The following is a 10,485-nucleotide window of genomic DNA, read 5'->3' on the forward strand; positions in this document are numbered from 1 at the left end:
TTTAAACTATAAAAATATAAACTATATAAAATATACTACTCCTGTTTCACGCAGGGTTTTGCATAATTTCCTGTGTCCTCGCTTGTGTTTTCTTAACAAAACATGGTTTGGAGACCTGCAGGAGTCGTCAGGTGACAAAGTTGTTGTCAGTTAGTGTTGTGCAGTGGCTCTCACGCCATGGACCCCAGGGGTCCTTGAGGGGGCATATGTATGACATTTTTGTTTGTTTGTCATTGGTTTCATACACTTTCTGTAATAAAACATCTTAAAGCAAAGTGTTGTCTAATCATATCTGGTCAAGTGCTGCTGCTGTAAAAGATCTTTCAGTTAGTGCAGAATATATTTCAATTATATATTTATGCTTATAAAGTGACATTCAGATTGTGTTTATCAGAAGTGACAGTGTTCAGTTTGAACACCTGGTTCTAAAACTTTTATGACCCCGCCACACCATGATGTTTTTAACATTTAAAATGCTTTATGGTCATATGAACTCTGGCACCTATTTCCAGGAAAAACGACTAAAATAACATACCCAAAATAAATCAGTAATATCTCCTCAACCATTAGGCCTAGATGCATAATTCTCCTTTGAAAGGTCAGAAGCTGAGGAATATAAATCCATTGTACATTAACATATTTATTTTACCATTACAGACTACATGGAGATGAAATACAGAAAAAATATGATATTTTCATCCTCGCCTGGAAAAAAAAGCTATATTTTAATGCAATAAACCATCAAAACCATCATAAGATTATAATGCACCTGAATATCTTCTAATCCATCTAGAATACAACTGTAACTGTAAATTTGATGAAAAGAAACTGATATACAACAGTTATTACACAATCTTTCAAAAATATACAAGGCGAATGTCCATGTTTTGGCCATATTTACTGTTTATATGTTCACTTTTATTGGGAGTTATCTTCAAAACATTATTTCTCTCCATACAATCACGTTCCAAATAACATAAAGCTTCCAAAACATTGACGTATTCATGAAAACAGTCAATATATATGACCAAAAGCACTCCCATGCTTTACAGGCCACAGCTTGAGAACAGAGCATCCTACAGGGCTGCATGTCTGTGTAGCTCCTACGGGTCGCCAGCAGCGGCCGATAAAGACCTCACCGCCAGACAGTCTCTGTTGACACAAAGGGCCGCTGTTTGGACGGAAAACAGCTAGAACAGCGAAAATCGATTACGCCCCCCGTATTGGGCAAGTCCATGTCCAAGTGTTAAGAAAGTGACCATAAACTGAATAAGTGAATGGGGTGCTTTAAAAATTTAAAACAGAATTAAGACCCTCCAGCCAAAAACTCTGGGACTGTGACTCCCCTGGCCACCATCCTGTAGTAGGCCAGGGGAGTGGAGGGTAGTGGACGTCAACTACGATGTCCACTACCCCGCCACCGGTCCTCAGCCAGTAGCTCTGTCTCTGGTTCCCTGTGGTGCTGCTTCGCTGCCAGCCATCAGTCCGGCTCTGCCTCCTGAGGGCCCAAGCCTCCTACGCCAACCTCCAGCTAGACCTCCAGCCCGGCCTCCCGAGAGACTCTGTATTCGCTCGCCACCTGCCCGGTTTCCCGAAAGACATTGTGTCAGAGGGTTTCTGCCCTCTCTGTTGGCCGCCCAGTCAACCTCCTGATCTGCTGTGCCTGTTGGGTCGACCTCCGGGTCATCCCCCAAACTGTTCCGCTCCCTTGCCCTGTTCGGCCTATTGGGCAGACCTCTGGACCTGCCAAGTTCCCCCGATCTGCCTGTTGGGTCATCCTCCTTGTCATCCCCCTGAAATGTTCTGTCCCACTGCCCTACTCTACCTGTTGGGTGACCTCTGGGTCATCCTCCCTGAACTTTTTGGCTCCCCCTGTCCAGCCCTCAGCCCGCCTGAGCTCCCCCGTCCTGCCCCCTGTCTGCTCCCTGGACTGCCTTGTTTTTTGACCCTCCTTCTGACTTCTCTCCACCCACCCTGGGTCAGCTTGGACTTGGTGTGTTGAAGCTTTTTTTGTGAACTGATGATTTTGTTCTGGTTTGTTTTGGAACATCAAGGGACGTTCTTTGGAGGGGGGTAATGTCACAAGTCTGCCTGTCTACCCAGTACTAGTACTGATCTCTGCCTCCCTTGTTAATTATTTGATTATGTTTGCTCTGTTTTCTGCCTGTTCTGTGTAGTTATTCTTGTCTGCTCTGTCTGTGGCTTGATGTCAGTCTGTTCTGTGTTTCTTGTTTCAGTCTGTTTCCCTGTTATGTTGTAGTCTATCTGTATTATTAGTTTTGTAGTCTACTCTGTGCCTTTAGTACTGGTTAGTCTGTTTCCTGTGTAGCTTGCTGTTGCTTTGTCTCAGTCTCGTGTCATTTGATGTAATTCTGCCTGGTCATTCGCGCTGCTCTTTTCTGTGGATTTTGGATTTCTGTTGGATTACCTGTTCTGTTGGATCGGCTCGTTTTGTTTGGACTATTTTTGGAAACCCTCAGCTCAGCCACTCTGCCTGTAAGTGAGCTAGCCTTTTGCTCATAAATAAATTTCTGAACTGTACTTGCCTGATACGTGTCCTGCATTTGGGTCCTCCCACCTTTATTTTTTTATTTTTTATTTTTTATTTTTTTAAACCTGTCCTGCCCAGCAGCCTGGTATAGAGTATAATGACCTGGATACCATATTGTGCCAGACAGATTTTACTTTAACAAGAGAGTATTAAAATACTCCTTTGTCTGTTTTATTATTTATTTAATTATGTATTGATTTGTCACCGGGCCGGACAGGGGGGCAGACACGGGGATGGGGGTGCACAAACAGACAGCACAGAGAAAGGACAACACCTGCAAGAGAAGGGGGATGGAGGGTGGGGACAACAGGGAAAAGCTGTGGGAAACACCAATTGCAGAAAGCAACGAAACCTGCAATAGAACAGAGAGGGGGGCTTGGGGAGGAGAAAAACACAACAACACAAACAAAAACAAACAGTAAAAATAATAATAATAGTAAAAGACAACCAGCCGAACAGCAGCAATAAACAGCTGACATATTAAGACAACTAAGAGAACAATGAAAACAAGAAACAGTCACACACACTAAATAAGCAACACAGCACAGCCACGAGAGCTGGGATAATAATTAATTTAAATAAGTAAATGAAAGAAAAGCATCAGGAATAATTCTACCAGGGACAACCTAAGTTTGTTAGTGTCTGTGTGTGTCTGTGTGTGTCTGTGTGGGTGAATGTGTCTGTATGTGTGTGTGTGTACATGTGTGTGCGCATAAGCCTGTTAAAGAATGTAGTTGTTAGTGAGAGTGGGACGCCACGACTGTAACAGGCAGGCTAGAACCCCAGTAGCCAATAGGGGTGGGAGAAAGAAAAAGAATAAATCAAATTAAAAAAAAAATAAAAAAAATACAAAAAGACTCCCAGATGCACTGCGATGCAAACGCAGAAGACCCCGACCCAAATGCCAGTTGACAACGTAATGCCGACGGGACGCAAAAAGCGTAACCCGTGGAAGAGCAGCGCCCGGACCGACCGTGGCGCGCACACAACATAGACCAGTGCTCCCCCCCATCAAGCACCCCACCGCCGCGCAGCAAACAACCAAAATGCCTAAATGCCACGCAATCATCAACACCAATGCACAAGTGACGAGCCCAACGCGCACACTGCGCGAGCACGGCGACACCCATGCCCAGCAGCCCCCCACGAATCCCCTGTGCGAGGTCGGGCAAACGAGAGAGAGCAAACGGAACAACACGACAGCGGATGCCAGTGGAGAGAAACACCAGCAGCAAGTCCCAGCCCGGCAGCAAACGCGCCGCACAGGTCACTGTGCACCCGCCAATAAAAGTCCGCCATCCCCCCAACCGTCGGAAAAAACTAAGGCCGCTGGCGCCAGCCGACATCCCCCATGCCCAGCACGCCCCCCGTCGCCATGCAACACCAGCCAAACCAGCAACGAGGCAAAATCAACTAGCTCAGCTGCAGGCCACCAACAACCCACCCACCCGTCAAGGGCCGAGAACTCCAGGCACAAACACAGAACAAACCGGAGCACAGCCCTGCCCCGCACCCACACTGCACATCCCGAAAAATAACTATATACCTCAGTATCCAGAGGGGTCCAACAACTGGCCGACTGGCCGGAGAAATGGGGAGGCACGGATCCGAGGCCAACGATGCAAAACAGGGATGCAAACAGGTCCCTCCAAGCCAACGAGGAGATGCCTCCACCGGACTCCAATGCACAAACTAAACGCCCAGCAGCCATCCAGAGACCCTGCCCAGGGAAAAAGTATAATGCATCAAGATGTGCCCGCACCGCAATGCATCTAAGAATCAACCCACCCCCAGACACACCTACCGGCCGTACGGGACCCTGACCAGCAAGGCAGTACACACCCACCCCCATTAAGTGATAAAGTTGATCAAGGGGGACCAGAGAGATTGGAATTGTGTCAATTTGTTTTTTTTTTTACAGCAGACATTTTCTCCATGCTAATGTGATCTATAAGGTGATTCCGATATTGGGGGATACTTATATTCTTTTTGGCCTTCCAGTTCATGAGGATAGTTTTCTGATAGTTTTTAACAGTAACATGTATACTTTTGATAACAGTTTTGGAGGCGAGAGTTTAAGAAGTCTGTTATCATTGGAGGTAAATCTAAGTCCATTATGTTATCCTTAAATCTAGCCTGAATTATGGATTTAAACTGTTGAAATTCCAGAAATCTATTATGGCTAATTCCATATTGTGCCACTAGATCCTGGAATGGGATAAAGTTACTGCCTTGCATTACATGCTCTAGATGTCTTATCCCTTTGTCATACCACAGTGGGGAATTTAGTGTTTTCTTATTTTGCAGGATGTCAGGATTATTCCAGATTGGGGTCAATCTGCATGGGATAGGTGAAGACCCAGATATTTTGAGAAGTTCCCACCAAGCTGCCAAGGAAGTGCTTATGTTAATGCTTTTAAAGCAGGTATGACGTTTGATGCTGGAACTGATGAATGGCATATCGGAAATTTTAATTTCATTACAGAAGGTTTGTTCTATGTCCATCCATGAGTGGGCAAGGGGGCTCTGATTGATCCATTTTGAGATATATTGTAGTCTATTGGACAGGAAGTAATGATAAAAATTTGGCAGTTCTAAACCACCACAGTCTTTTGCTTTTTGCATAGTTTTTAGGCTGATTCGTGGGGGTTTATTTTTCCACAAAACTTTTGAGATGCTTGAGTCCAGTGATTTAAACAGCAGACAGCAGAGGGTTTGGTGGGTAACATTGAAAACAGGTAAATAAGTTTAAATAGGACCATCATTTTTATGGTGGAGAATCTTCCCCTGAGTGATATAGGTAATGATGTCCACCGTACAAGGTCATCCTCTATAGATTTAAGTAAAGTAGCGTGTAGTTTAGCCATGTCAGTTCTGACAGCCTGGAGGAAATATTGACACCCAGATATTTAATATTCCCAGACTTTAGCGGTGTGGTAGATATACTCTGGAAATCACACTTTACAGGTAAAACTATGGATTTACTCCAGTTAATGGAGTAGTCCGAGATGGATGAGAATTTATCTATAAGTGTGATTGTCTCAGAAAGAGAAGTTTGTGAGTTTAGGAGGAAAAGTAATACATCATCTGCATAAAGGCTTATCTTGTGGTGTATATTTTCTGTTTGAATTCCTTTAATATTATTATTTTGTCTGATCGCAGCTGCTAGCGGTTCTATAAAAATAGCAAATAGCGAGGGAGAGAGTGGGCAACCCTGCCTGGTACCCCTCTGGAGACTAAAGCATGGAGAAGTATGATCATTTGTTTTGACAGAAGCTCTTGGGGAACTGTATTTTAATCCAATCTATGAAAGAGTTTCCAAATCCAAATTGATATAAAGTAGCAAATAGAAATTTCCAATTTACTCTGTCAAATGCTTTCTCTGCATCTAAAGAAACAACTATAGTTTCCAGGTTATGAATAGTGGCATAGTCTATTACGTTAAGTAGCCTGCGTGTATTGTTGGTGGAGTGCCTACCCTTAATAAATCCTGTTTGGTCAGAGTGTATTATACCAGGAGTGACCTTCTCTAGCCTTCTTGCTAGGGTTTTGCAGATGATTTTAAGATCTGCGTTAATAAGTGATATTGGGCGATAACTGGGTGGGAGTGTGGGGTCTTTGTCTGGTTTAAGGAGCAGGCTGATATTAGCAGAATTCATTGTTGGAGGCAACATGCAAGTACCCCTAATTTGCATAACCATCCTATAGAATGTGGGCGCAAGTATTTCCCAGAATTCTTTATAGAGTTCAGCGGGAAAACCATCTGGCCCAGGGGCTTTATTATTCGGCATATGTAAGAGAGGTTCCTGGAGTTCAGCCATTGAAACAGGTGAATCCAGAGATGTTTCTGGTCTACCATGTGGTCTCGAGGTGTTTCTGGTTCACCATGTGGTTTCTAGGTGTTTGTGGCCCCGCCCACCTGGATGATGTAACCGTTGAGGCGAAGCAGGAGGTGCAGGGGGATCTCCTCTCCTGATAGGGTCTCCAGACTGGCCAGTCGCGGGTCGTCTCCTCGCAGCTCCAGCAGCTCGAAGCCCTTCTGCTCAGTAGCCAATAGGAAGCCAGGCTGACGACCAAAAACAACATTTTACTGTAAAGAGGCGGTTTCACATCCAAACACGTTATATTATTTTACCAATAGAATAACAGCAGCAGGGTCAAATAAACCACCAATGGACACTCACGTCATACTTCCACAGGTTGGCGTACAGGGCGAAGGACGTGACTGGACGTCCGGTGCACAGGAAGCTGCAGTGCGGCTCACGCACCAGCCTGTCGCGCTGCCGCAAAGCATCCTGGGAGAGTAGCGTCAGTGCGGCCGTGTCGGCAAGGAACAGTGGCAGCCCGTAGCGCTGAGCCAACCCCAGAAACCTCTTCACGGTTTGCTGCAGAAACCAGAGCGCTTACTATGGTGACACACACGACGGACGCGTCCACATCACTGCTGAGGTTAGAGATGCTAACAGAGAGGCTAACATTAGCGCTGACTCACCCATTGGAGGTCACTGGCGGTCAGGTGACCTGTCCGGCTCAGGATGTGAGGGCCAGGCTGCAGGAGAAAGGCATGTTGGGAAATGAAGACTAAACTCTGGTGACATTATTTTAAAAAGTAAAGGTGATAAAATGCTACGCTAACAGCCGCCGCGTCGTGACATTCATTCCTTCCTGGTTCAGCCTCCTGATCGGTGGAGTTATGACCATCACGTGACTCCAACGAACCGAGCGGTATCATTTTGTTTGAAGTTCATGTAACGTGACCCAGCCTGCCTGTGTTTACAGAGACAGCGAGCGCTCATCGCTCACAGCTCCAGGGCTGCTCAGGACCACAGACTCAGGCTCAGGTCTGGGCTCGTCTCCTCCAGCAGCTACATTCCCAGACGGCTCTAAGGAGGTGTTGTGACGATACATGCTGCCCGGTCTACCTCGTGTGTTCTCTCTTAAAGGTGTAACGTCTTCTGACCACCACGTATCAGATAAAGCTCCATGTGAAGCAGAGGGGAGCTGAAATACTTTATTAGGCCATCTTTATTTAAGATTTCAGGGGCAGCGCATTCTGACGATGAGTTTTTTATATTGCTGACGATCACCGTCTGACGGCGCGCCCGACAGAGACCACGCCTGTAGCACCTCTCTTTAGCTAGCGGGAATTGACAGATCGGAGGTCCGACCGTGTCAGCAGAGCAGTAACGCAGGGCAACACACAGCTGCTATCAGATAACGATTTCATTCTGGTAATATTACGACTTCTTTCTCAAAATATTATTCTGCAAATGTCAGAGCGCTCGGATCTGTGGGAGAGACTGAGCAGAAACTCAGGCGCTCCCGGCGTTCCTCACTGAATTCAACGTTAACATTGTCACTGTTAAATGTGCTGACACGAGATGAAAATGTGGCTCGATGGTTTACGGAAAAAGCAGACAGCATGGCGAGGACATGAGACGGCTGATGAGGTCACTAACTGATACTTTATGGGGGGGGCGGGCTGGAAACGCCCCTGGTCCGGGACCTGGTGGGGTCTGGTTTATTGATTCTTCCTTGTTACTGGTCACCTGATTAGCAGAACACGGCGTCTCACCTTGCTGACGTACTTCCGGTAGTAGTAGAGCTGGAACAACAGGAACACGGAGCTGCTGAGGATCAGCAGCAACAACACGGCCGTCCGGTTCACGCGAGGCATCCGGGAACACTGCGCATGACGTCTAAACGGACGCTCTCTGCTCGGGACTAACGGCGACAACACCGGGCGACGGCGCGAAGAACACGGAGCCGCGCGCGGCCTCACGGACAGCCGCCATCTTTAAAAGGACCAGCGCTTCCTGCCGGGACCTTCACAATAAAAGCCCGCAGCGAAGCTTTTGTTCTTTCTTTTTTTCCTTGACGTTTTGCTGAAATCAAAAACAAGCTAATAATAATAAGATAAAGATAATTAAACCAACGTTTGACCCAAACAGGGCGAGGAACAAATAAATAACGTCTGTGAGACAGAATAAATAATAAATTAATTACATTTATTCATTTAGCTGACGCTTTTATCCAAAGCGACTTACAATTAATTAATAATTACAAAGTACATTTGGATAAAAGCGTGAAAAATATAAATGTTAATGTTAATCACACTAAAATACTGCCATGCTGTTTTGTAACAGAATAAAATGAATAGGAAAATAAGTGTCTTTAGTTTATATAAAATTACGTACGTCTCATAATTAGTAGTTATTCTATAACTATAAACTTTTGGGTTTTTTTTTAAATCTCACCAACACATTTTTATATCTGTGAAAATAAATCAACCTAAATATTGTAAAATGTTTTGCACATCCTAAACTGTAATTTAAACAAGAGACATATTGTACATATGTTTTATTATTCTTTTACATATTTTATTCTTCTCATTTGCGTGCATCCTCCATCATGTGACCCAGATCGATCCCGGCGGCCGTCAGGAGGCTTACTGATGCAAAGTTCATTACTAATTAATTTCAGTTCTTTCAGAAGATTTAAACTTTGTCTGCTTTATTTTTTAAGAGTTCTGTTGAGGTGCAGCAGTGCTTCAGAGCTGCTGCAGCTCTAATCGTTGGTCGCTCTAACCAACAGAAGCGGGGTGCCTTGAACCCCCTGCTGTGGACGCAAGCGCACTGCATTTTCCTGCCTTTATAACACTGCTGTGTTTACACAGTTGTTGCAGCTGATTATACACACACACACACACACACGTACACAGTGTGTGCGTGTGTGTAAATCTAAGTGGTGTGCTGCATGTCTGCACCCTGCAGCCCTGCCAACATTAATAATGCTGTTCTACAGTCTCATTTTTATTGAGTCACTGAACTGAACCAGGAACTCAAATATAAATTATAAATGAATCGAGTTAAAATGTCGGTTGGATCTGATGAGCTGCTTCCTGTGCAGTCATTCAAAATAAAAGCCGATGGTGATTCTCCGTCTTCTTCCGTCGTTCGGTTTTACATCAGCAGCGTACCGAAAAGCTGTTCCCTTCATTTCTACCACTAAAGGAAGATCACAGATCAGTGACCCCCAGGGGTCCCCAACTATAGAAGAACGTGGGATTATTTTGGTCCCACCTTTAACTTTATTCAATCATTGCGCCATCGTCACCCCAATTAAACATCTGAACTATCAGACGGGTGATGATGTTGATCTGATGTTGGTCAGTTCAGGGGCCCTGATGTTGGTCTGATGTTGGTCAGTTCAGGGGCCCTGATGTTGGTCAGTTTAGGGGCCCTGATGTTGGTCAGTTTAGGGGCCCTGATGTTGGTCAGTTCAGGGGCTCTGATGTTGGTCTGATGTTGGTCAGTTCAGGGGCTCTGATGTTGGTCAGTTTAGGGGCTCTGATGTTGGTCAGTTTAGGGGCTCTGATGTTGGTCTGTTCAGGGGCTCTGATGTTGGTCTGTTCAGGGGCTCTGATGTTGGTCTGTTCAGGGGCTCTGATGTTGGTCTGATGTTGGTCTGTTCAGGGGCTCTGATGTTGGTCTGATGTTGGTCTGTTCAGGGGCTCTGATGTTGGTCTGATGTTGGTCTGTTCAGGGGCTCTGATGTTGGTCAGTTCAGGGGCTCTGATGTTGGTCAGTTCAGGGGCTCTGATGTTGGTCAGTTCAGGGGCTCTGATGTTGGTCAGTTCAGGGGCTCTGATGTTGGTCAGTTCAGGGGCTCTGATGTTGGTCAGTTTAGGGGCTCTGATGTTGGTCAGTTTAGGGGCTCTGATGTTGGTCAGTTCAGGGGCTCTGATGTTGGTCTGATGTTGGTCTGTTCAGGGGCTCTGATGTTGGTCTGATGTTGGTCTGTTCAGGGGCTCTGATGTTGGTCTGATGTTGGTCTGTTCAGGGGCTCTGATGTTGGTCTGATGTTGGTCAGTTCAGGGGCTCTGATGTTGGTCTGATGTTGGTCAGTTCAGGGGCTCTGATGTTGGTCAGATG

General features: G+C 45.6%; 2 protein-coding genes across 9 annotated transcripts in view; one reads left to right on the plus strand and one right to left on the minus strand.

The window, feature by feature from the left end:
• The window catches only part of LOC123984881 (pleckstrin homology domain-containing family A member 5-like), a 92,513-nt gene that overhangs the window by 31,551 nt on the left and 50,477 nt on the right, over positions 1-10,485 (plus strand). The gene's annotated exons all lie outside the window — the stretch shown is intronic.
• On the minus strand, positions 6,389-8,357 carry LOC123984884 (fukutin-like). The gene is made up of 5 exons (XM_046072108.1): positions 8,127-8,357; positions 7,044-7,100; positions 6,736-6,936; positions 6,467-6,617; positions 6,389-6,432 (listed from the first exon to the last, which is right to left on the minus strand). Exons 1-5 carry the CDS (start codon positions 8,226-8,228, stop codon positions 6,404-6,406), a joined length of 540 nt encoding a protein of 179 aa, XP_045928064.1. The 5' UTR covers positions 8,229-8,357; the 3' UTR covers positions 6,389-6,403.

This window comes from Micropterus dolomieu, linkage group LG16 (assembly GCF_021292245.1).
Source record: "Micropterus dolomieu isolate WLL.071019.BEF.003 ecotype Adirondacks linkage group LG16, ASM2129224v1, whole genome shotgun sequence".
In the NCBI taxonomy this organism is placed as follows: Eukaryota; Metazoa; Chordata; class Actinopteri; order Centrarchiformes; family Centrarchidae; genus Micropterus; species Micropterus dolomieu.